Below are 27,794 nucleotides of genomic sequence, written 5' to 3' on the forward strand. Positions count from 1 at the left end.
TTAATTATATTATTACAACTTTCCACTGCAGAATTTGTGCCTGCCAGCATATGTACTGTGCATATGGGATTGCCACTGTATTAGCTAGCATAGCATAATTTAAAACCTGCTGTATATTTTGCGAATCTCTTTACAATAGCTTGAAAAACTCAATAATCAAATGCCATTTATTGTCCTATGTACAGCAACGATAAATACACATGCAGACAGTAGAGTAGAAAACAGGGCTGGAGGCACATTAGCATTACAGTCAAACATAATGGTTAGGACGACTACACATCATCTTGTGGTCTGTCATCGATAAGCCAAAGCTTGAGAGAGTTATCAGCTTCTACACATCATCTTGTGGTCTGTCATCGATAAGCCAAAGTTTGAGAGAGTTATCAGCTTTCTCCAAATGCTTGAACGTAAAGAGAGTGTCGCTGTCGTCATCTGAAAGCTCTGGGAATTTCCTCTGTCCAGAGGTTGTGGCATAGACTGGCATTGTTGGATGGAGGCTGCAACGAACAGTACAAATGTTAATGATACTTGTTAAACACGTTTGCTGCTTTCAGACAAGACAGTGAAAGAGAACGAAGAAGGAATTTAAGGAAAGCAGTGTGTGCGTACTTTAGTTCTGTTCAGTCTTTCTTCTTCTTAATTTTTTTTTCAGGTGATTTGGTGTAGCACCACTTTCGATCTGAGAGCATAAACACCAAAAAAGCTTGACTAAATCATGCAGTCCTAGCTCCTCATTTTCCAACATTATGTTAAGACAATGAAACAAAGCCATTGCTGTCATATTATGTTTCAGCAACACTCTTTGGAACAATGGCTTCTAGTTAAGCCATGTGGTCACCTCTAAAATTGAACCCTCAGAACTTACTGTCACTTATACTAAGATTCAGGATGCCTCTTACACCTGAAATTCAAAGCTGTCATTTATCAAAGACGACAGCTTTATGCAACTAAATTAAGTTAATATGTACAGTCAAATCCCACTATAACGAATTCCGCTACAACAAAATTTCTGCCACAACAAGTGACTTTCAATTCCCTGTCAGCTGCCCATAGAAAACAAGATGAAAAATGTCTCATCGCAACGAATACTTTTCCGCGATATTTGCACTGTAACGAAGTTTTCGTGAGTACCATCCATTGGGTTGCCGTGACATTGTGATACCGACTCGGCCATTTCTCAATGGCTCGTGACATACAGCTTGAGCGCACGCACGACCGTACCGCAACAACCGTGTTTTCATCGGATACAAGCTTTCTGCCACTACACGCACATCCCGCTAAGTTTAACGCCATTGAGATGCTCAGAGACAGCTCGCCCATTCACCATAATGGTGGATTTAATGTAGTATGTGCGGGCCGCGGCAGAATTGCAATCTTCAAGAACCCCTCTCCCCGCCCCCACCGCATGTAGTCGACGTCGCGCTCAAAACAAAACTACTGCTCGTCATCACTAGCCCTGCCATCGTGAATGACAACCACGCATCGTAAAGGCGCACACACGAGCAGGGTGCCCCTAGTCCTAGAGTAACTGCATTCTGCTGCAACCGCTGCAAACATAAATGCGGTCATGTGGAACGCAATTATAGGCGACCACAAAACTACGCGTGCAGTCAACGCGCACCGACTCAACCCAATATTTCTTTTCCTGACGATGTGAACAGAGATAGCAACGACGCAGTTCTTAATCACGCGCACGGCCAGTGCAGCGCGCACAAATTACAAACGGAACTAGTTTGTCACAACCACTGCGCAGAAAATAGCGGTCGCTATCGTCTTGTTCATCGACAGCGAGTACAATCCAAAGGTGTGCAGTTAACACAGCCGGAGATAAAAGGCAATAAAGCCATAAAACGACACGAAGTGTTACGGCTTTTTTGTCATTAATTTATGGCCACGGTAGTGTGACGCTTCAACACTTTTACTTGCAGTTATCAGTTGGCCATTAGCGAATCTTTGACAAGCTTGTTCGCGGCGCTGTGCACTCGACACGCGTTCGCCTGAAAAATTTTCTTCTGTATAACCCACCTCTGCACATATTCGGCACCCCCGATCGCAAACCACGGGAGAAAGAAAAACTATCTGCGTATTGACGCACGGCCGCCTTCTTTGAATTGCCGTGAAGTCGTGCCGTGAAACCAACTTGAGCACCAAACTTTTCGTATAACCTGCACCTTGACTTAAGCTCCAAATTTTCTGCATATCTTGATGACGTTATACGCAAGAAAAAACCTTCACTTAGTATTCAACCAGGCACGTCTGAGTTGGCAAGAGTTTAATGCATGCGCTTGGTGGGAACAAAGCATGAGTCATAATCATCAGATCTTACCAAATTTTGTGGTCTATAGATGAAATTGAGCCACAGCGAAATTTCGCGACAACGAACTTTTTCATGCGTCCCGTCGATTTCGTTGTAGAGGGATTTGACTGTAGTACTATGACGAAGCCTATATACTTTCCAGGTCTGAGTGGCTACCCAATAAAAACCAAAGTGAAAATCTGATGATGCAACATGCAGATACTATGTAGCACAATCTCTCTAGTATGCAAGCCTACCTCATGAGGTCACAGCTCTGGGTTGTGAGCGTGCAGTGGGCATGTAAACATGCCTCGGGTAATAAAGTCTGCCACGCAGTCTGAAGTGCATGCTTTATTTTGATTTCAGCATGCTGAGGGGTGTAGCTCAGCTAAAACTTGTCAACAAATGAGTAATGTGTACAGAACAGCATCCATGACTGATAGCAAGGTGTGGCAGCCTTATACAGCGTGACTCTATCATCTAGAAAGGGCGAGTAAAGAGGAATGTTTTCTTGGGGCACTGTTCTCCTTTATAAAAATGTGACTGCACAGTGCAGCTGCAACAAAGGTGATCGTGCAGTGTTTTCTGTTGTAAGTGTTCGATCACCCACAATCTGTAGCCTAAATTTAGCTTCCTCTGATTACCATCTCTTTACTCTCATGAAACGTTGGCTCAGATTACAGGAGTTCTGACTCGGACATCGAGCTGCAAATAAGCATGTAGAACTGGTTCAAAGCACAGACAGCTACTTTCAACAAGGGGTATAAAAAAGTTGGTGCCACACTAAAAAAAAAAAATGTCTCCATCGAAACGGTGACTATTTAGAGAAGCATCTGTGACCATTAAATGTCCCAAATAAAGCAGTTTAAATTTTTACTTTGGCTTTTTATTTTCCAACCGATCGAACCTTGAAAAAAAGTAGTCCTTGTACTTTCATACTACTTTCTGCTATGTTATTAACAGCCAATACTTTTACTAAATGCCATTATCTTGCTTTGCTTTTATAAAGGAGGACTTGTTAATTGTCATGAAATGTTGATTTTGTACAGAGCCAGATGAAGCACTTGCTTGTAGATGCCAATGTGTCCAGCGATGGCGCACTGAGACCTCCATGGCAATATTACCACTGCTAATTTGGATAGGATCCAGACTGTTTATGCATGACCAAAGTTACGTATTTGTGAGACTCTGTTTATCTTGAAACTCCAATTATTTGAAATTTCCTGTGGTTTTTTCCGCTTCTGGTGAACAGAGTTGCTGAGAAAAGCCCACTGTCGGATAATTAGGGGCAATATCTTTTAAGCAAAGCTTCTATGTCAGTATAATGCATCTCTGCGATGTGCAGTTGGGGCCAAGATCCAGTAATCAATGCAGAATTGTAAAGCTTTGGCAGATGACAGTGGGTGGTTTCAGGTGTCATGCAGACAGACTCTCAGAAGAGTAGTGCACATTTATTTTAGATGCCATAGTGGGCAAGACTGCACAGCAGAAGCATTACATAAAGAGTGAGTTATTCATAAGATAATGGCAGTGCTCTATAGCTGCTGTTGACGTTGCCAAGCCCCCAGTCAGAGGAAATATTGTAGTCTGCCGCTTCTGTATGGTTGCAAGAGTCAGTGAAGGCAGCTATTGGTGTTGATGGTCTCCTCTACACCAGGAATGATCCACAAGTACAGTTGCTTTGGTTGCACAACATTATTTGGAAGTGGGTGACATGAAAATAATCGCCATGCAACAGAAAAGGGTGATTGTACAATTCAAACTTATCGTTTCTATCTGCAAACACAGAGTGACAATTCGATGGATTTTTTTGTTATGTTACGGGTTCGATTCAAGGGTGCTATGGTTCCATTCTAATATAGAAATAATGCAAGAAACGCTTGTGCATTGAGTGCCAAAGAACATCCAGAACTAAGTGAACATAGTACCATTACAGCCCCCATCATTGTAAAGCTGAGTCCCAGACAAATAAAATTCCGCCAGTTACTATAACTCTCTTTACATCAACACAATTCCTTTCAAGTAAAATGGAAATATACCTGCAGTTATTCCTCAAGAGAACCGGACATTGATGAATAGACACTGGCACAGCTGAAATTGCACAGCTGCAAATTTGCAAGGAGAAAGTATCTAAAGCTAGGAATGGTAAGCAGAAGTCACTCAAAATAGTGTAGTGTAGCTATTTTCATGATACATTATGTTTGTAACGAAAGAACCATTATACCAGTTTGGCCACAAAATTCTCAAGACCTTGCCCAGATTACGAAGGTCCTTCCTTCATGATCTTTCTAGGTATATGTTATGCAACACAACAAAACATGTAATAAAAGCTCTGCTAGTATGGCAGTAGGCCAGTAACATGGCAAATGCCCATTGCCAGGCAGCTCTCTCACCTGACACCATTTACACAGTCATCATGAGCCTTAAAAAAAAGGCCCGGTTTCTTGAGGGGCTCACAGTCTTCAAGCTCTAACGGTTCAACTTGAAGGTCCCAAACAGTTACGATGCCATTACTGTTACCTGAAACAAGGAAGTTCCCGCACCTGAAAACACAGAATAAAGCAAGGCTGTGAATACCTTTGAAGCTAACGTCTATCCTCTCTGTGGCTCAAACTAAGGCTAATGCAAAGGTGACTCATAGCGAGCAACAGAGCAGATTGTGAGAGAACAAGACATAAGAGAACACTGTTCTTCATTGTTTACACACCGCACATCATGCCAAATGATCCAGCTGTGACACTGGTACAGCAAGCAAGACATGCTCAAGCCAATCAAACCAACAAAGATGGAAAATAGTGACACTCATCATTAAAAAGTGAGCTCCAAATACAGAGCCAACGAAACTTTCAGCAACCTAAGAGGGAGCATGATCTCAGTCTGATCTGCAATATGAAAAACAGATAATTCAGGCTCAGTAAGTTCAACTGTGAGGACACAGGGCATAGAGCTGTACTGGACCAAGCCAACTTATTCCTGTGTTTGCATTATGTTGCACCACCTTCAAAGGACTGGCAATTAATTTTTATGGTACCCATTTTCTTTAGTACAGTGAAAAGCTTACTTGTCAGAGTGTCTAATCATGAGAAAATGGCCATATAGAAAGCATTGTGAAACATTTTTTCTAGACTTTTACAATATGCAGCACTGATCAAGCCGTACAAGCAACACACACACTGAACAATGATAGGACAGTGTGACAGAAACAAGAATCCGCAGGCAAACAAACAAGGCCTATCCATAAAAAGTAGCGCCATGTTTATGACCTCTGTGGTTCTGCAATTTCTGTTTGTGCACTTCCATAAGCTGCGGCTTGGCACAGGTTTATGTTTTCTCTAGTTGCTGTGGAGCCAGCACTACTTCTCAGCATCGACTAATTTTGCCTTGTAATAAGCACAGAGTCGTGGCAGTTACGGGGCTCGGCTGCTGACCGTGGGTTCAATCCCAGCCACGGTGGTCAAATTTCGATGGAGGCGAAATGCTGGAGGCCCCTGCACTGTGCCATGCGAGTGCCCGCACAGGAACACCAGATGGTTCAAATTCCTGGCGCCTTCCACTATGGCATCCTTCATAACCATATTGTTGTTTTGGGACACTAAATCCCAGATATTATTACTGCAATGAACTCAGAATAAAGTGGGGATGCCTATTAATTAATGCACAATATGTAATTTAATGTGTAAATTACGGTGCAACTTAATGACAGCACACCATGTACAGCAATCTGAATTGCATCTTTGCAGAGTACAAAGGCTCATCCACCAGGCCACGCAACGTACCAGTTTCTGTGACTTCTAAATGTACTTTAAAAGACAAATCTTGTTCAAACCATGAAAATAATGCTTGATTCTGTCTCTACAATTAACAGTTTTTCCCTCTCTGTTAGAGTCCAATCACACATTCTGACCAGTGATTAGTCCCTTTAATTCATAAGCCTCAGTTAGCATGTGCAAAGCATTGTACTGTCAATGCAACTCCAATAATGCAATCACTGTGCAGGGCATGATAAGGCTTCACACAGCAAACTCAGAGTAGCTTTACTATAAAAAAATTTATTTAACAGAGTCAAACATAACACAATGCTAAATGTGATGGCAATTTTGTACAAGGCACGAAGGCTCAGGCGAGTTCACTGAAATTGTACCAGTGCAGCACTAGTGCAGCGCAAGTACTAGTTAACATAAGTAAGCACAACTTTCTAGTTAACCATGCCATTAGAAGACATGAAGTGCACTCTTCAGAAAAAAAATAGAAGTCCTGTGAAACCGCACTGGTAAGAGATGAACCATAACATGAATCCAACGAAACCACTCACCGGGACAGCTCGAAGTACATGCGCTGATGAGTCGTGACAGTCCTTTTCATGCAGTACAAGACCTTGCCCAGATTACGAAGGTCCCAGCAAAGAATCTCTGCGTCCTGTGAGCATCCACCCCGAGACATCACAACAGTCAGAATCAAGACAAATAACAAACAAACAAAAAAGAGAGAACAAATACAAGAAAGTTTAAATCAAGCTGTTCTTGTGCTGTCTTGGAACATGAGGAGTAAAAGGGTTAGAAAAAAATGTACAAACTTGGCAGTTTTGCCCGAATGGTGAAATAAAGTTGACAAAAGCGAGGTACATTGTTGTGCTTGCTCTGCTCACATGGCGTTTAGTGATACTTATTCTAGGCGTCGGCACTGTGCAACACCCAGGGCAACTGTTGTTGCTTACAAGCAGCAGTGCCCTGGTGATCAATAGCTGTTTCACAACACTGCTGTAGTGGGGGCCGCTGCCTATCATATTAAAGGTGTCATACCTCAGTCGCACACAAGAAGAGTGTGATAAGAAACCATCAGCATTAGTTAGCAACTATGTAACCATAACATAACCTTAGCTTGGAGGAAAGAAGTGTACATTTAAGGGCCCATTTTTTTCGTTAGACACAATAAGACCTAACAGACAATCATGCCAACGAAAGTATAAGGGATGTTATTAGAAGTACTTGTAATGTAAATGCGAAGAAGGAAAAGGGGACAAAAAGATAACTTGCTGTGGGGAGGGGCCGAAGAACCTGTGACCTTCGAATAACGCATCCGATGCTCTACCTACTGAGCTATTACGGTGCCTATCCCCCTGTCCACTTCATGGTTATATATGTGCATTAAACAAGGGAGCGTCAGTCAGTGCCTCCAGTAACTAATGTCGCTTGAAACTTATGGTCAGTCAGCGTTGCTTGACACTGTTGGTCCAATCTGCTAACACACGAACACAACAATGAGGGATGTCTTACGATTCTCGAGTGTCCCACAGCATTCAAGACTTCCCTTGACGCTCCCTGCCTTTCCCCTCGTTCTCTTTTCATGTCTTCATCAGACAATATTGTTATGGAGATGAAGTAAAGGAAGAGGAAGGACAGAATCAGCTGACAGTCGTGCGAGTGTGCCAATTAGCCATTGTGATCCTTGCATGAGGTTGTTCCTCTGTGATTGCGTTTGTACAGAAGTCACCGACCCCGTAACATATTGGTGGGAGGTGCTGGGTAACCATCAGGCAACGGAGCTTCGCAGCGGACGCTGCATCGTTTTTCCAGCCATGGCCAATGCTGAGCCCTCCGCGTCAATGTCAGCGTCTCCGACAAACACGGCGTCGCAACCATACGTTTTCACGCCACTTAAGGATCCCGGTACATTCTGTGGGACCGATGGCGTCGACGTTGACGATTGGTTCGCCATGTTCGAACGAGTGAGTATGCCGAACAGATGGGATCTCACACTTCAGTTGGCTAATGTGCTGTTTTACTTGAGAGAAACGGTGAAGGTGTGTGGACCAATGCATAAAAAAGATGCGAGAGGTGTTTGGCAAAAGCGCCAGTCGTAAGATAGCTGCCAAAATGAAAATGGCCTGCCGTGCCGAATCCCCAATGGAATCATACCTCGCATAATTCAAGACGTGCTGGCCTTCTGCCGAAAGGCCGAAAGCGACATGACAGAAGGTGACAAGGTAGGGCATGTCCTGAAAGGGATTGCTGACGACGCGTTCAATCTCCTGCTGTGCAAGGGCTGTTCCACCGTGGACGCGATCATCAAAGAGTGTCGTCAGTTTGAGCAAGTAAAAAGTCGCCGCGTTCTGCAAACATTCGCCCGACTTCCAAACACCGCTGCAACATCGACGTGCGAAGACCAGTTCGCACCACAACGATTGTTGCCGCCGGGAGACCCGACACGAATTGTTGGTCGCAAACTGGAAGCAATGGCGCCCTCAGCATTCAATTTGCGCAGTACCAATACCACTCCTGTTACTGTTTCTCATGTTCAAGCCATCATGCGCCAGGAGCTTGAAAACGTCAGAGTGCATTCCGTGTGTCATGTCACCACGCCCAGAGTCAGCGAATGCCCTTTCGCAATGCCCTCCTCCGACCGACGGTTTTCTCCACGTACTTGCAACCCGGCTGAGTGGCGAAGTGCAGATGACGGCCCTATATGTTTTAACTGCCACCGTGTTGGACATATTGCTCGTTAATGCCGCAACACATGGTCCTCGGCACCTCGTGCAACGACCAATATGACCCGTTTCGGCGGTACCGTCCGCACATCTTCACCTGCCGAAGAGTCCCATGCCGTTGACTATTCTCGAAACACTTGGCACAGCCGCTCGCCTTCGCCACGTGGGCACCAGTCTCGTTCGCTACAAATACGTCGCCCATCGCCCCGTTCGCTGCAGCCATGGCGCTTCTCGTCCCCCGTGGCTTCCGGCCGCATCGTCTCGGAAAGCTGAGAAATGCAGCCCTCGGAGGTGGTGCTGCATTGACGACTTCCGCAGCAAATCCTCTCTCCGTTCCCACCAGGCGAAGTGTAATAAACGTTGAAGTAGATGGCGTACCTGTACAAGCACTTGTAGACACCGGCACAAGCATTTCGGTCATGAGTTTAAACCTATGCACACGTTTAAAGAAAGTTCTGACACCTGCGGCTGCACAAATGCTCCGTGTGGCCGATGGTTCTCGGACCACACTACTTCTGTCATTTTAGCCGTGATTGACCACTGCCCTTATGACGTTATCCTAGGCCTGGACTTCTTGTCGAATCATTCTGCTCTTATCGATTGTGCTACCGGTGTCCTTCAGCTAGAGCTGCCTCAGATAGTCGCTGAACACCACACTGCCCCGCCGCGCCTGAGCTCTCTTCAGGATGTGCGACTGTCACCTCAGGCAGCCACCTACCACCTCGTTTTGACCGCACAGCCACAGGTTCCTGATAGTCAATATGTTCTCCTTTCTCTCGCCGACGTCCTCTTGGAGCGCAACATCGCCATTCCCTATACGCTTGTGACTGTCACTGACAAATATACCTCGCTCCAACTTCTCAATTTCAGCTTTGGCCCTCAAGTGCTCCTCGTGGCAGGTTCTTGGCCAGCATATCCAATGCTGACGAATTCGAAGTAGCGGCTCCCACCACCGAGCTTGACTTACTTAAGTCTCCTGCAGCTAAAAGCATCTGTTCTATGCCAAACCGTTTCTCGAAGATGACTGCACCCGACCTCAATCCTGCGCAAGCCAACGACATCCATCGCCTTCTCGCGTCGTATACCGATATTTTTGATTTCGACGACAGACCTATAGGGCAAACATCCACCGTTCAGCACCGTATTAACACTGGTGACGCCAGTCCCATTCGCCGACACCCCTATCGTGTCTCCCACACTGAGCGCAGAGTTATACACGCGTAAGTTGACAAAATGCTTAACAAAGGTGTCATAGAACCATCAAGTAGTCCTTGGGCTTCCACTGTCGTCCTTGTGAAGAAAAAGGACAATACCTGGCGCTTCTGCGTTGACTATCACCACCCCAACAAGATCACGCGAAAAGACGTATACCCGCTACCACGCATCGATGACGCGTTGGAGTGCCTGCACGGCGCTACGTACTTCTCGTCTATTGATCTTCAGTCCGGCTACTGGCAGATTTCTGTCGATGAGATGGACCACGAGAAGACGGCCTTCATTACACCGGATGGTTTACACCAGTTTAAGGTGATGCCTTTTAAATTATGTAACGCCCCTGCCACATTCGAACGAATGAGGGACTCTCTCTTACGTGGTTATAAGTGGTCTACTTGTCTCTGTTATCTAGACGATGTGATAGTCTTTTCATCTACTTTTGATAGCCACCTGACCTGTCTCACTACAATTCTCGCACTCTTCAGAACATCTGGGCTACAACTAAACTCCAAGAAATGTCAATTTGGCCGCCGTCAGATTACCATTCTGGGCATCTTGTAAACGCCGATGGCGTCCAACCAGACCCCGAAAAGATCTGCGCCGTCCGTAGCTTTCCGGTGCCCTGTTCTACATTCAACGTGCGGAGCTTCATCGGCTTATGTTCCTACTTTCGTCGTATTGTGAAAAACTTCGTTGACGTTGCCAGGCCACTCACAGATTTGCTGAAGAAGGATACCACATTCTCATGGGGCCCTGAGCAGGCTCAAACGTTCACCACTCTCATTGGCTGCTTAACTACGCCCCCATACTTGTACACATTAATCCTTCTGCTGCCACAGAAGTTCGCACCAACGCCAGTGGCCACGGTATTGGCACAGTTCTCGCTGAACGGCACCACGGCAGACAGTGCGTAATAGCTCACGCCAGTCGCCTGCTTTCTCCCCCTGAGAGGAATTATTCCATCCCCGAGAGAGAGTGTTTAACTTTAGTTTGGGCCGTCGCAAGTTCCAGCCATATTTATATGGTCACATGTTCTCTGTCGTTACGGACCACCACGCCCTCTGCTGGCTGACTTCTCTGAAGGACCCGAATGGACGACCGGGCTGCTGGGCTCTGAGGCTCCAGAAATTTTCGTTTAGCATTGGCTACATGTCTGGCCATTTGCACAAGGATGCAGACTGTCTTTCTCGTCATCCGGTGGACCCTTCCGATCCTGTTGCGACTGACCTGGAGAACAGCGTGATGGCGTTTACTGATATCAGCGATATGCGCATTGAACAACGATGGGATGAGTTAGTGCGCACTATCATCGACACCATCCAGTATAACAGCCATGACGCTGAATCCCGTATGATCGCGCTGCATGACGGCATCCTTTACCGTCGCAACATCAACACTGAAGGCCCTGAGCTTCTGCTTGTCAATCCCCGTCATCTATGGCCTGCCATACTTGAACAACTCCAGGACGCACCAACAGCGGGACACCTCGGTGTTTCCCGCACATACGACCGCGTGCGACGTCGGTTCTTCTGGCCAGGACTGTACCACAGCGTGCGTCGATATGTCGCCACTTGTGATCTCTGCCAGCGCCGGAAAAGACCTTCTTTGCTGCCAGCTGGACATCTTCACCCAATCGAAGACCCCTCTGAACCATTTAATCGCATGGAACTCGACCTTCTTGGCCCTTTTCGGGGACGACACCGGGAAATAAATGGATCGCTGTCGCCACAGATTATGCGACTCGTTACGCAATAACGAAGGCCATGCCGACCAGTTGCGCCACTGATGTCGCGGGTTTTCTTCTTCACAACGTCGTCTTATGCCACGGTGCACCCCGACAGCTGCTTACATCCGCGGCCACTCTTTCTTGTCCAAAGTTGTCGACGACCTCCTTCGATCGTGTGCTACAGCGCATAAGCTATCTACCGCCTACCACCCAGAAACTAATGGCCTAACTGAATGTCTCAACCGCATGCTCACAAAGATGCTTTCGATGTACGTCTTCTAAGATCATCGACACTGGGACATCACGTTGGCCAATGTGACTTTCTCATATAATTCATCTCGACATGACACCACGAAATTCTCACCTTTTTATCTTTTGTATGATCGCGACCCCATATTGCCATTTAAAACCACTTTACCTCTCAAGCCATCTGCTTCCGAGTACGCTCGCGAAGCCATTGATCAGGCTCACAAGGCTCGTCAAGTTGCCCAGTCTCGTCTCACCAGGTCATAAGATATGCAAAACCCCGCTACGACCACCCGCATCGCAATATAATGTTTGCCCCAGGTGACCGCGTGCTCCTCTGGTCACCGTGTCGCCGTGTAGGTCTCTCCGAAAAAGTTTTGTCCCGATACGCCAGACCCTACCTAGTCTTACGCCAAGTTAGCGACGTCAACTACGAGATAACGCCATTGCACTCCAATACATCACCAAGTTCATCACTTGTTGACATTGTCCAAGTTTCGCGCATGAAACCCTACTTTCGTCCCACTTTCCCAGACGAGCGCCGAGACGGCGCTCCATTGCCCGGGGGTCCTGTTACGGAGATGAAGTAAAAGAAAAGGAAAGGCAGAATCAGCTGACAGGTGCGGGAGTGTGCCAATCAGTCATTGTGATTCTTCCCTGAAGTTGTTCCTCTTTAATTGCGTTTGTATAGAAGTCACCGACCCCGTAACAATATTGTGAATCTGTGCATAAGCACACTAAGCGCAAGAGGAGATGAATTCTGCATCCAGCCCTCTTGAAAAGCTAGTCGGTTCCCCAAGATGAGAAATTCTGAGAACCACTGGCTCGCACAATGCATGTACTCTGACCCATGCAAGTTGAATATTAATTGTTGGGGTTTTACATCCAAAAACGATGACGTCATTACGAGGGAGGCTGTAGCGGAGGACCCCGGGAACTTTGACCATATGGACACACACCGACATCGCGCAGTGCACGGGGCTCTAGCATCCCGCCTCCATCGAAACGCAACCACTGCAGCTGGGATCGAACAAGCACCCTTTGGGTCGTTGGGTCGGCAGCTGAGCACAGTAATCGGTACACCACCGAGACAGACAACCCCGCAAAAGTTTGAGGGATCTGTGGCACGAAGCAGATCGACAAAAAACTGCATAGCTGTACTGTCACATGGCATGGCATTGAGGCCACAGTCGATAGCTTCAATGCCATGCCGTGAGATCGTAGGTGCCTCAGCACCACACTGTGCATGAGATCACACTGTCCTAGCCAAACAGGAATGTGAAGTTAACCCTTTTACTGCCGATATATCTTCTTGGAGGTGCTGCACACTTTATGCCACTTTTTTTTCTGCAGTTACCTGAACACATTTTGTTGGCAATGCAGTAGGATGCTTTTAAGATTATGTAAAAATATTAATGAGATTATCTCATCAAAATAAAAGCAACATTAATTGCAAGTGATCAATTAACAAGACAAATAATTTTTGAAAAATAATAAATTAAGCCGATGATGATGTGCAAGTAATAATTTTTCCTACGTGTTTCATTGGTTTATATGTTCTCTCCATAGACGACTGTACGCAACTGAATTACTTTTCTTTTTTACACCATTTGTCTCGCAAGTTACAGGGGAGTGATTTAAAGATGCAAAACGAGTATACTTGTGATCGACAAAGCTTGCGCATGTATCGGTCCCCATGTTTTCTCGAGATTGGAAGCAATAATGTTAAATGAACAGTAATAGCACAACAGCTAATTCCTTAAATAACAGTATTTTTTTATCTTTCCATATTATATATAGCTTGATTACCAGAAAAGAAATGAAGGCAAGACTTTCACTGAAGTTCCATGAGCAAGTCCAGATCATACCTAGGGCTACATGAAGGATAAAACAGTGTTGTATGAGTTGACCCCAAAAAAAATTTATTCTGAGGTGTTTCAAGAAACACGATATGACTACGAGGCACATCATAACGGTAGACTTCAGATAATTTTTGGCCTCTCGGGATTTTCTGAACCAGACCAAATTTTTTGTACATGAGTGTTATTGCATCTCACCTTCGTCAAAATGCAACTGTTGTGACTGTTACTTTGCCCCATGACATTGTGGTATAGTATAAGCTACCTTCGTATTAACGCAAAACATGGAATGGCTTATGATAGTCAACGTAAGTAAGGCAAGCCAAGATGACATGCCTTTCGGCCTCCGCTGTAAAGACGCTGTCCATCAGGCGAGAACCTCAAGTGAGTCACACCTCCCTGGTGGCCGGATAAGATGAATTGTAGGACTCCATCAGACTCGCTGTAGACAGCCACTATGCAAAACAAGTAGGTTATCTCAGGTGCACTCAACATAATGAACACAACAATGTGCATACATAAGCACAGCTAATCCAGTGTGTTGAAGGAACAAACAATCCTGCCGAAGACACATCATTGTAAAATAAGTTACTATGCATGGTACAAGAATAAGAAAGAGCCACCCCTGCTTTGGCAGTTGAGTTGGGGATCTCACAAACACAATAGTGAAATGAGTTCCTCCTCAAACTTAAGGAAAATGCATGAAGATGAAGACAATTTATACCTTTTACATCTTGACTCCCACCTATTTATTACCAGCTCTGAGACATTCAAAATGAACTCTCGCCTTTGCTCAGAAATTGAAGCTTTCTGGTCACGAACCTTCTGTATTTCCTCTGTTTAGTTAAAAGCCAGATAATGTATATAGCCATGCATAGTCGGACCAGTGAGTTTGATACCAGCATAAAGCTTGCAGTAAAATTGGTCGCTGTCCTTGACAGCCTCTACCATGTTTCTGACACGGCACATGCATTGGACTGAATCAGAACAGAACTACTGCTCATGACGTCTCATCAGCAGCGAACAAAACTGTGGTCACTATCACCATAATCGTGAATAACAACTCACATGTTTTAGAAAGCCACAACCAAAGCACACTGATACGATACCTAACCTAATCTTCGCTGGAACCATTATAAAAGAAAACGCAGCAGTTCTCTACACAGTCATGGATGGTGACTACATAATTGTGAAGGAGATGCACAGATGGCTCTGCAAAATCTTGCAGCATACTTGAGTTTCACCTTCAAAAGCAGAACATGATATGTTGTGTAATCGGCCTTCTAATACACCGCCAACTCATTTGCTAGCCTAGCTTCGGTTCTCGGTGCATGTCCGAACCGTGCCACAAAGAAACGAATGACTGTGCATGCAGCGTTGGCCGCTTCAAACTATCCTCGAACGTCTACCGCCGGTGCAGTTGTTAAGTGCCCAATACAGCATAATTTTTCTTTTGGCAAATCGAAGGGCCGACTATGCGTCTGTAAGACAGCACACGAACCTCTGAGTGCTTTGTGATGAGTGGGCCTTTAGAACACCCACTCAAGGTGCAATTCACATGTTCTGATGCCTGGCACGATTCTACACACCTGCCGTGCGATATTACATGCGTTAAGGAGACTCTCTCGGCTATGACATTCATATAGTGTTTTTTCTGAAGCAATTTCAAGCAATAGCGTGGCTCTGTAATAAAACGCCGGCTTTCGACGCAAACAACCCGAGTTCAATTCTGACTCTAATGGAAGATGTTTATTGTTTATTTTATTTGCATCTTTTGCAGTTTTTCGGTCATGGACAAGATGATTTTTCACTCAAGAGGATACCAGCACTCACATGAAAATATCTGCGAAATGAACGCTTTAACACGGTCGCGCTATTATCATAACATCTAGTGTGCCTTCGGAAGCTTCCGCATATACAGGTATGCAAACATCATTTTCCACCACAATAGGATAAGGCGGACTAAATACAAGCTCTGCAAAAAAGCCAATTTTCTCCAATACTCAAACAATTTCTCTATTTACTGGTAAATAATATCTTTAGAATGCTTCTACATTGTTTATTCTAATGCCAATTTTAAAATCCATTATCTATGAAACTGCTCATTTGGGAGCATTCTTTCAAAATAAATACAGAAGTTAAAAAGCTCAAGTTATTAATAGACAGCAATGTGCTTGGCAAATGTGCACAGTACCCGTCTTGCAGTAGGAGCCAGCAGCATAAACACCAAGGGGGCTAAACGCAAAACAACTGATGATGCCAGGTTGACCCAACTTCTTCACTGCAAAGCGAAAAGTAATACGTACGGCAAACATTACAACAGAGTGGCAAAGAAAAGAGCAGCAAACAAATAATTTGTCATACAATGAATATATATATAAGGTGACATCAATGCGCTTGTAAAGCTCACTATGTACTTGTTGCAGTCAATTCTGGTCATTCGATTTCCTCAAAGAGTTCAAACTGCGAGGAAAGAAATGCCTTTTGGAAATATTCTACTTAACATCATCCAGAAATGACCTCTTTGCAAACTGTTGCACACGACTATTTGTGGAACCAGCATGCCTTTAGACATATTTTGAGGACAAGTATTAAAAAAGCAGCAGTAATCTCAAGATGTCTACAACTGAATCTTTCTTTAACCGCTTCTTCGTATCAAATTTGCACAGTGTTCCTTAAAGTACCCAAAGGTATAAAGCTAAGATTCGTAAACAATCAAAATCCAGACATGAATTTGTTCATATGTTATAGCTATGACATTGCTGCATGTATAAATCTGGTCTAAGGAAGCATTCTTTCAATTGAAATTCACTGTTTTATTGCTTTACACATAAAGTCGGTCAATGTAACTTCAATGTTTTCACAAAAATGCCAGTCTGATAATTAAAGTAGGCTGAATAGAAACAAACTCTAAAACCATAACAAATGAACTTAGGCACAAAAAAGAAGCCAAAATTTTGTCATCACATAGAAAATTTAACGTACTAGGGTGTTTCACACGTGCCTAAAATACAAGTAAAGAAGCACCTCAGCATATTGCCCAAATCTAATTTCAGCCACTACAACAGTCAGTAATCCTAATCTGTAACCTTCTGCCTGGTATAAAACTGCCACATTTGTATTTCTTCAGTAAAGCTATTATAACTAGGCAAGACATAGATGACACAGCGTCAAACTTCAGTTTCTTTCTAAGTAGTTTACAAATCAAACATTGGTTTAGTTTATAGATTTTACAATAAGCATCTACATAAACATTTATTTTATAAACATTTACTTTATGTTGAAATGACGGAAAAAACTAAATGTTCAGCTTGCGAGTGTTTAAAATTTTGCCTAAGAGCTTTCAAACTTAAGCAAGGATAAGACAATTCGGACATGCACCCTCAAACAATTTCAGTACTATGACAAATGTTCGGGAGGCGCATTAAGATTTCCTAGTCGGCTTGTGTAAATGGTGAATTTTAGGTTCGAAGTGAACAGTTATTTTGGTCTAACAATTTCGAATCAAATTCGTATAATATATATGACATATAAAGAAAAATGAGCATATCTATAATGATCTAACTAACCAGCACAATATTTTTTTTTAATTGAAATAGGGCTTCTATGCAAATGCCATTTCTTTTTTCATTCAAAAGAAGTCAAAAGAACTTTGAGTAGTATCAGGATGTGAGTCATAACCCTTAAAATACGTAACATTTTAAAATTAATTATACTTAGAGCATATAAGCAGTCATAACTAACTTTTAAGCCTAACAAAATGAATTGATTTGAGAGTAATATTTTCATTCAAAGGGGCCGTGCGACACTTCCCCAAGTAGCCATGCAATGGATTCACTAAAGAAGCTTATTTATTGCCTCATGAATTCACCACCGCAAATATTATTAGAATCCGTCCAGTATGAGCGGAGTCCCAAAGATTTCTCGCACCCTGCAAGTGCATTCTCTCTCCTTGTCCCGATGAAACCAGTGGAAGCTAATCTGGGAGGGATGGAACAGAAAAATAAAAAAAATCGCAGCATATCCACGGCGTGAATTATGATTGGGCAAAGCGTTTGTCTATCTGTCCATCCGCTTCTCTGTCTGTCTGTCCGTCCGTCCACCCGTCTATCGGGTGAACACTTGAAGTATAGTCATTTCACATCTTTTCATGATGCATTCATCATATACAAGTGCCGCCATCCAGCGGACATTCTAAGGACCGCTCTTTTAAGTATTTGCCATCGGTGGTTACGCACTACGACAAGGGACGCACAAGCCGTGACATAAGGAGCTTCGTCCCTAATACATGACATGTGCTTTCTGAGCTTGTGGAGTTATTTGCCCAGAGATAGAGCAATCTTTAGCTGACTTTGAGAATTTAACAGTGAATCAGACCCCACGTGCTGTGTTATAATATTTGGCTGGCGTGTGCTCGTAAGCCTAGACTACCGATCGGCAGCGTTCTATGACAATGCTCAAAAAGTGTTGCAGGGCTCCTTTAAATTTGAAAAGAACATTCGCGAAAGAGTAAATTTCTTCTGGACAAATGCTTTCACGGTTCAACACCCCTACACTGCAGTAAAACCACCTTTACAAGCAATACATTTGAATTATTATGCGTTTATTGGTTACTTGCAAATACTTCAAAATTTTCAATAATTTAAATTCGAATCGAAGCAAATTCAAATACCCTACAATTCATTCGAATATTGGAAGCATTCAAATATTTGCACAAGCCTAGGCATAAAGCAGTTCTGCATTGAATTTGAAGCTTTGAAGGCTGGTATGTCACCATACCATTTGTTGGACGCTCTTCAAAACACCTCCCAGGCCTGTCCACGTTGAATACCCGCACCATCTTGTCAAACCCACAGTACAGCTTCTCGCCAAAATTGTCAAAACCTATACTGTGCGCTGCCACAGGCTCGTCCTGCAAACAAACAGAATGGGTAGTAACATCAAAGCAAGAAAGTATTACATGTTAGAAACTAAGGCGAGTAAAGTGAACCTTCGTTAGATTGTTTACATTTAGACGCTCTGCCAAGAGATACATGATCGATGCATACATTGTACTTCCAACTTACATAACTGATAACACCTTTCTGTTGAAAGTAAATATGCAGGTACACTAGACATCATGTTGTGCGATGAAGGTGCAGTAACTGCTTGCGGGCCAACACAAAGCTTCGCAAGTTGTGAAGCAAGCACTGTGAGCAGAGTACTTGGAGATCAGTTGTATGTGGGGCTTTACGTCCCCCCCCAATAAAGAAAGAAGAACATGCTCAACGTCATGAAGTGTGTTGATGAAGGAACGCCTGGGTAGCTTTTGGCAGGCTCGCTAGTACAAAAGGAGAGTGAAAGTGCTTGGAGTGTGCGCCCAATACCCGTAAGTTCGCTTGATAACAAATTCTAAAATTTTTTTTGTGGCAGCCGATTTGTGAAGTATCGTGCTAATTTTAAGACTATTCCATTAGGGAAACAGGGTAAGCCCTATATTTGCCAAGCATTTTAACCTAAGTTTATATACATTTTTCTCCATAGCCATACGAGCTACAGTAACTATTTTACTATCATTGCGATCATGAGTCATTCCTCTTCTAAATGAAGCAGATTCACAACTGAAAATTGTAATGATCACTTTTGTAAATCTTTTACATCAGGTAAACAACTATTACTCAATAATTGTTATTTGATATCGTGTTGCAGAAGAGCACTTTCTAACACAATAATAATTATGCTTCAGCATATTCACTATAACATTATCTAAATACTGGCTGAAATCTATGATTCTAGATACTGTGGTTGCTGACAAAAATAAAAGTAACTACAAAAAAAGCATGTTTTGAGATAATCCCATTTTGAAGTTGAAAAATTGCATTATTTTAAAAGTACAATGAGACAATAGAAAATTGACGGACTCGTTCGATTGGCACCAGCCAGTCACCAATATCATCTTTTCTTTTTGCATTAAACTCTTGCCGGGCAAGCCTCCTTTTTCGCCTGGTGTGCAACGCTCTCAGCAAAGTACTGTCGACGCAGTTCAAGGGTGCGTAGACCCTGCACTGTGCAGTGCTCTGGCCAAATTCCAAAATAGTTCAGCACATTCACACGGGCTATATTTCTATCATTAAAAGCGAACACAGCATCAAAAGTGCATATTCACAGTGTTGTGCTCGAGTAACACATATTTTTTTGGGTGCGCTCCCACACGACTATTATGGTCCCAACGACTCGTTATGGTTTTGAGTTTTCCCATGTAGACATTTAGCAAGTAATTCTGGATGAGCTGGTTGCAGACAATTTGGCTCAAGAGCCTCAATAGCAGATGCTGGAAGGTGTTCTTTATGAACAGATGGTTCACCAGTCAACTGGGCTTTATTGAATTTGCGCCTAGTTTAGGTGTCCTTCGAACAAAGGCCGTGGGATTGATTGGTATCCTTTGATGCCATGTGAAGGGTTCAGCTTAAATTGAGGACGACACAGCGAGCAATGGAAAGAAAAAAATGGTAGGTGTAACCTTAAGAGACAAGAAGATAGCAGAGAGGATTAGGGCACAAACGGGGGTTAAGGATATCATAGTTGAAATCAAGAAGAGGAAATGGACATGGGCCGGGCATGTAGCGCATAGACACGATAACCGCTGGTCATTAAGGGTAACTAACTGCATTCCCAGAGAAGGCAAGCGGGTTAGGGGGAGACATAAGATTAGGTGGGCAGATGAGATTGAGAAGTTTGCGGGTATAAATTGGCAGCAGCAAGCACAGGACCGAGTTAATTGGCGGAACGTGGGAGAGGCCTTTGTCATGCAGTGGACGTAGTCAGGCTGATGATGAAAATATGTAGACTGGTCAGGTTTTTGAATGTCCTCCAAGCTGGCTGTATTACTTTTAATGGCCCAATGATGATAGTTTTAGTACTTGCCAATGATGACACCACTAAAACGTTCCTTACCAGTTATAGATTTACCAACATAAAGCATGATGCCCCTGCCTTCTTTCGTTTTCGCAGTTCTGTGCCCATTCTTTTCGGAATGCGCCAAACGCACCCCAGTTTCCAAACTGTAACTTCTCCATATGGCTATGATGCTTGAACTGCAAGGAATCCCTTGCTATGTAAGATTAAGGGCATGGCAGGCCACCACACAAGTTTTGAAATATGACATTTTTAGAGAACTAAGAAAAAAAAATGACTGATTGTGGTTCACAATAGGCTGCAGATCAATATTTTTGCTTGCCCTGTCTCCTTAAACGTCAGAATAGTGCTGCAGGGCCCCTTTAAGAAGGTATGGTAAAATGAACATCCCCCCCCCCCCCACTTAAAAAAAAATGAATTCACAATTTTGAGAAGGAAAAGTCCACTGCACTTTGAAAAACAAACTTGTGAAAGTCTGATGTTGAGCGGTCACCCCAAGCGCTTTAAATGCCGCGCCAAAGTGTGGGCTGTGCACCCTCTGGCGTAAGCAGTACACGCACATAAAACTTCGCTTTTCTCACATTGCGTTTTTTTTTTAATTTTCGGACTCCAATGTACTTTTTCTCGAAAATTATTGAATCAATTCTGATAAAACTTTGCATGTATGAGCTACAGGTTGGAAACAATCTGAACTAAAAAACTTGCTGATTTCGTAGAAAGTGATGCTATAGAAAACTACACAGCACTACGCACCCTCTGTTGCTTCGTGAATACAGATATTTTTTTTTTTACAGTAACTCCCTCAAGGATGGCCTTTTTTTTTTTTTAGTTCAGATATAACCTACGTGTATATACAATAGCACGGCTGAATATGATTGCATTCCCTTCAGTGGTTGCAGAGAAAAAGTGCATCGAATAAGTGCACCCACTTCAAAATTTAGGAGTGAGACATAGAAAGGAAAATAAGCAGCGTAGGCATAAAAAAATATGTGACGCGATACCCAGCGGCATTTTTCGTGAGCATGCGAAATTTAATGTGAATGCTTGCAGCCACTTTTAAAATAATATGAAAAAACTGACATATACCACTAACCCTACCACACCCCTTTAAGAAATAGACAGAGGCACAGACAGCCCAGACAACCAAAGCGCGTCAGCCGATTTTGTTCGTGTCTAAAGTAGTAGTTTCACTCAAGAACAAGGCAGCGTTCTCCAGTGGTGACGTTACTGGCCATCCAGCTCATGGCGTCCGTGTGGAATGCAGCGCACATTGGCGCAGGCCTGTGTGTGTCCGTCTTCGAGGAGGAAATGCCGCAGGCTTCTAGTGTGGTATACGACTATAGTCATATTCCACAGGGTAATAAGCAAACACCACTAAAGAAGGAAACTTTTGCTAACACAACACAGAACCAGGCCTACTTACTGCAGTGAATTTGTATTCATCTGTCATGAACGGCACATGTCAGTGATGCAGTAGCTAGCAGTATGCACAGCTTTCTTCTGTTTACATGGCAAGGGTGTGCTACAGTCGCAATCTATGAGACTAATGACAAAATATGTTTGCAGAACTTCTGTTGCTTTGATATAAAACTAGGGATGTATGAATACCAATATTGAGACCGAATCAAATGCAAATTCAAACGTGCCATAAGGGAACTGAATTTTACTGCATACATTTCGAATATTTAGCTGTAAATACAGACAGATATTCAGACCACATGTGCATGCCCACACATAAGTGAGTGCATACTACCATTGCATAGTCTTTAAAGTATGGCTCTTTCAACAATGTAGCCTGCCACACCATAGGCAAGCTGTCATGTTTTATGATTATGCCCATGTATCATGCCTAATGGAATGAAATTTACCATCGTTCTGCACTGACCATATTGAGTGCAGTTGGCATTCCAAGATATCTGCATGCCTATTGCTGTTAAGAGATTGCAGCTATTTCATTAGAAGGCCAAAGAAAATTGGCACAATCTTGGTGCTTGTCCCAGTATAAGTGGTTGTTGTGAAAAACCCCTTCGTACCAGGTGATTGTATGGCCTGTAAGAGCACCGCAGCTCGCCTGTGTATGCATCCCAGAGGTGGATGGGGTTTCTTGTACTTGTGCTTGCAAAGCTGAAATTAAGTGCAAAACACTGCCTAAAGAAAATGAAATGCAACAAGACAAACAATGGCACCTTAAATGGCTTTTGTTCTATGACAGCTGTTACAACAAGACAATGGCTTTTGTTCATCAACAGATGTATCACCTGAAAAGTAACGTCTAATATAAAGTGGCAAGGTATCACTGGCCCTAAAGGAGGTAAGCTGTGGTAGCTTCTCTGTGATAAACAAGTACAATTATATGACAACCAATAATGAATTAAAAGCAGTGCCCAACATCAGCAGTATCGATTCGCTCAAAAGAGCCCGTTTTGCTCAAGCAATCTGTCCTGCAAGCTGATATCCCCAGTTCCAATGGTAATATAAAAAGCTGACACAACAAGCATCTTATTGAAATAGGTACACATACTTCGTTTCATTATGCAGCACTTGTTTTCTTGGCCACATACGCATGAAGCTCCTTTCTGTCTTGCTAAGCATTTGAGCTATGCTATTACTGGAATAGCTCATTCTCATGTCACTAAAGACTTCATTCATCGCGTTCGCCATTTTTTTAACTTTGCAAAGTTCAATCTTTTTGCAGTGGTGTATGAATTTTATCACATACCAACAAGTTGCTGGATCATTGGAATTCATGCCAGGGAACCAAGCGTAGTCATATATCAGGCCACTTTCACTGCATTTCACTACAGGAACCTGGAAATGTGATTAAATTATTTTAAGAACTCCTGGCAAAACAAAAATTTTGACAACCATCATTGCAGAGACATAAAGGGTTGGTGCCACCAAATTTGTGGCATGCGTGTTCTTTGCTCTAAGCGTTTCCCTTCAGCTCCAAGAAGCATGATGCACGCACCAAGATTCTTGTACTTCCGCTAAATCAATATTGCTCTACTTATGTGGACCATTTTCGGTTTCGGTTTCGCGGCGCCGAGTTGGGCAGTGACGTCAATACATAGGTGGCTTGGCCACGTGATCACTCAAGGCTGTGACGCGCATCGTGCTGAATTTCGACTGCTCTCACACACAGGTGCTACACAAGCGCCAGCAAAAAAAGAACGCCTTCGCAGGTTTCGATGCGTAGCACTTAGCCAAGAAGTGATCGAAACTCTGCGAGTAATACAGCAACCGATGCATTGCTGGTATGTTGGGAACGCTCGTTTCGGAGATGGGGGAGGTCACTCACGTCACTACAGACCTGGTGTGACGTAACGACAACTGCTGTTGCTTCTCCTATTTTGAAACGTCAGTGCTGCTGTGCAAGCGATGGGCCTAGATCACGAGAGTGAGCATTCAGCTACAATTTCAGAAGTGAATTAAAATATATTGTACGTGTTTGTAGGGTCCGACCCTTCGTGTGGAGAGTCCTTGTATACAGAAAAAATCCACAACAAGCTTGGGATAGCCTCAAAATTTGGTGACACCACCCCTTTAAGGCACTCATTTATGCAATTCAAGAAGAGTGAGGTGTAAGGTAAGTTGCAAAGCCACTGGGACTGTGGTGGTAGCTTTATGCTGCTAAGCCTATAGAACAGTAAACTGAACGCAACAAGTGCCTTTAGTTGGAACATCACTTAAGTACAAACTGTCCCTGGCATATGTCACAGGACAGGACCTCTGCAGCCGTCAGAAGCTGACCGTCTTGTTAGAAGAGTGTGTTTGACCAGGAGGACACAAGACCTCAATGACAACTTGACTTCCGCTGGAACCCAAGTAGTATACATATGCAAGCCTCTTTGCGTTCCTTCATCTAAAGCTCTCAAATGAGTGAGTAGGACACACAAACTAATAGATCTTGGTTCAACAACGGCATCTCTAGAGAGCAGATTCAAGTGAATTCTTCTTCTAATTCATCATAAAATGTCATCGGAGTACGAAAGTAATCTGGATTTCAGACATGTTCAGCCGGCATAAACATAAGTTGTTTGCAGCTTTGTGGAGTGCTCAACACAAAAATAAGCAAACTCACTTATGAGTAAACTCACCGGACTCGCATCGAGCCATAAGTCTGAGTGAGTTCGAACTTGGAGAGTTCAAGCGAGTCCGGCTGAGAAAAAGTGTAGCGAGTGAATCTGGTCGAGGAAAGCTTTTGGTGAGCCCGAGTCCAAATCAGTCCCAAAAACAAAATGTATTTCTTGAGTGAGTCTGAGCGAGCTCCACATTTTTTTTTTGCCGACTTATGGTTGGACATGGTGTGACCAGAAACCAAATAAACTGCAGGCAGTAACTCATCGCTGAAAACAATTGCTGTAAACATTGTAGAACCGGTATTATAATGAATTATTCGAGACTCTCTAAGCCATCTAATGGTGTCAAATAGTGGGTGCAGTAGTGAAGCATGCGGTCATAAGGCATAGTTTAGTGTTTTTCACCATCTCTTCCACTTCACTCCAGTCAATTTGCTGTTGGCACAGAACCGTAGGAAGGTTGAAAATCCGCAGGCAGCAATCGTCGCTGTTCGTTAAAAGGCACGATCCATCAGGAGACCTCCACGAGGAAAAAGAAGAGAAAATAATAGTGACAATGAAGTCTCACCGCTTGTGTTCCGACTTACATGTACACAAATACGATAAGAAAAGAGCGAAATCAATGTAATTTACCATTTACATCCCCTCGTGATGACTTTAGTAAATGCTTTCCACGCGCCGCACACTTGAATGGGCTTTATGCAGTAGTTGAAGGACGTTGCAACCGTGTCGCTCATGTGAATGTCATCATCTTGCGGGCTTTCATTTGTAAATAACTCGCAGTTCGAGCTGTCATCAAGATCCGTAGGACCCGTTTCCTCCACTACCACGGGTTCATCACCCATTTTTCAGTTCAACACGGATCCTCGTAACGAAGAGATTAGTAAGTGTCCATCTACAAGAAGTAAACTAGCACACGATTCACACGCCTATGCGTTGATCATGCCAAGGTATATTGGACATCTTGAAATATATGCGCAGCTGATTCTAAACAGTTATATGACAAATGCATCTCATAGCGCTGCGCAACACTTCACGCTTCTTAGGAAATCACCGGCATTTGATGACACACTCGTTAATTGCATGAAAACACGGTACACGGTGGTGCACAGTGAGTGACGTGTATCCTTACGCTGGTAGGTGTTCTGTGCGCTAACTCATTAACAAATTTCAAACGTTCACACATTTGCACTAACACCTACAAAATAAACTTATTCGTTATCTCATTTGCGCACATATTCTAATCAATGAATAAAAAGAATAATTATAAGCTTGGAAATCGGCTCTTTATTGCGTAGCGCAAGTGAGTGCGAAAACCGGAGAAAAGCCTCGTTGCCGCTCAAAAGTCCTTAAATTTCCCCATACGCTCCAGTACCTAGCATTTCAATGCAAACACGAGGTTGTGTGTGCAAACAATGCCTCCTAAAAAATTATGCCTGGAACGTGAGCCGCGAACGCGCTGCCCAACCCTCTGATTTTACTCTCCTCCTCTGGTATGAAGGCGAGCGTCTGTGACGGCTGCCCCACAGAACACCTGCTGCCCTTTGCGAACACAACAATGCTCTCACAGTTGCCTCCGAGCAGCTATTATGTCACGTGACAGAACGGAGGCGAGCGGTCTCACACGGCGGCCGGTCGCAACACAAGGCCGAAGGCATGGCCTCCAAGATTGCGTGCTGGCAGGAGGCTCTCAATTGAAAAGAGAGCGACGTTCCAGGCATAGTTTTTCTAGGAGGCGTTGGTGCAAACAAGTGCGCATAGAGAAAATTGGGGACTTTTGAGTAGCAGCAAGGTACCTAGCGCCTCAGTCGTTTCTATCGTCAACCGCGAAGCGCCGCGGCCGGAGAGGTCGTCTTATCAAAGCAAAACTAGCAAAACCAAACAAAGCGAAGGGACAGCCACTGCCAGTCGCCGAGCCTTGCTGGATCGCTGTTCCGACCGTTTCTTCTGTAATCCGTCTGTCGCACTGACAGCGGAAATCATCGAAAGATGACGATCATCACGCAACCCTTGACGGAAAAGAAGCTGGCCAAGTCGCCCCAGGCGAAGCCTCTCGTTCAGCATGAGTCGGTGAGTTAGGCCTTACGCTAAATTGGGTATCGCAGCAGTTTCCATCCCGGCTGTCGATGTGACTAGTTATCGCTTCCGTTCCGGCCCAAGCAACGGAAGAAGTGGGAGCGCGAGTGCACTGGATCGCCGACTGCGTGGTACCCTCCCAAACGCGCACAAAGGGACAGCGGCGTTGGCGGCTACGTTTTATGTAATGCGATGAATGGTGTCGTTTCGGAGCAACGCGATTTACGCTTTGGCGTTGTTGCATTGCGTAACGCGTCAGGAAGAGCCACTGCTGCGTTGTTTATTAAACTTACACAATGTTGAGATTGCATTGTAAATCGAAGGCATCGGGTGCTTCCTTTTACCTTATGTTCAGAGTGGTTTCGGTTGTTTCGCGTTTGCCTCATTTTTCGCGTTTCTCTCTGTTTGCAGGACTGTTTATTGCGTTAATTCCGGCAACCTGTCAGAGAAGGCTTTCATTCACTGTGCGTCTAGTTTTCGTTTGTTTTCGGCTTGCGCGGTACGCACCAGAGAACAGAGTTTTCCATTCTGAGCTTCAGATGGCTGAAGCAAACGTTGGCTTCAGTCGCTGTTTTGTAGAAGCAGATACGCCACTCGGGAATTCGCCGGCGCGTTGTTCATCGCAGGAAGGGCATGTGTAGTCGCGGAACCCGGCGGCAGGGCACTTTTGGACTGGCGCCCAGTCTGTCGTCGTTCACTGCATATGCAGCGCCCCTGCGGCGAAAACAAGCTTGCCTCAGAGGTTGCTGCCTCTTTGCGAAGTATCACTTATTTTGAGAACAGTAGTTCAGCCGCCCTGCAGTGTGCCGTTCGGGCCTCGCGTCTTGGCCAAACACCGATGTCGACAACAGACGGATGGCCCCGTCCTTGCCAAGAGGGCATGTCGTGCATGTACCCCACAAGGTGCTTGCGGAATTCT

General features: G+C 44.1%; 2 protein-coding genes across 2 annotated transcripts in view; one reads left to right on the forward strand and one right to left on the reverse strand.

Annotated features, from left to right (window-relative positions):
• Positions 1-149: 149 nt before the first annotated feature.
• On the reverse strand, positions 150-25,917 carry LOC119178188 (Telomerase Cajal body protein 1 homolog). Its single transcript, XM_037429378.2, has 10 exons — positions 25,433-25,917; positions 25,205-25,319; positions 23,440-23,528; positions 22,754-22,844; positions 18,606-18,738; positions 16,021-16,107; positions 14,163-14,281; positions 6,609-6,712; positions 4,690-4,839; positions 150-497 (listed from the first exon to the last, which is right to left on the reverse strand). The coding sequence occupies exons 1-10, from the start codon at positions 25,642-25,644 to the stop codon at positions 332-334; spliced, it is 1,266 nt and encodes a 421-aa protein (XP_037285275.1). The 5' UTR covers positions 25,645-25,917; the 3' UTR covers positions 150-331.
• A 488-nt stretch (positions 25,918-26,405) lies between these two features.
• LOC119177765 (integral membrane protein 2B) overlaps positions 26,406-27,794 on the forward strand; it is a 39,955-nt gene continuing 38,566 nt past the window's right edge. The window contains exon 1 of the mRNA XM_037428949.2: positions 26,406-26,869. Coding sequence (XP_037284846.1) covers positions 26,789-26,869 — 81 coding nt within the window. The 5' untranslated portion in view covers positions 26,406-26,788. The remainder of the gene's footprint in view (positions 26,870-27,794) is intronic.

The sequence above is a fragment of the Rhipicephalus microplus genome, chromosome 1 (genome assembly GCF_043290135.1).
Source record: "Rhipicephalus microplus isolate Deutch F79 chromosome 1, USDA_Rmic, whole genome shotgun sequence".
Lineage (NCBI taxonomy): Eukaryota > Metazoa > Arthropoda > Arachnida > Ixodida > Ixodidae > Rhipicephalus > Rhipicephalus microplus.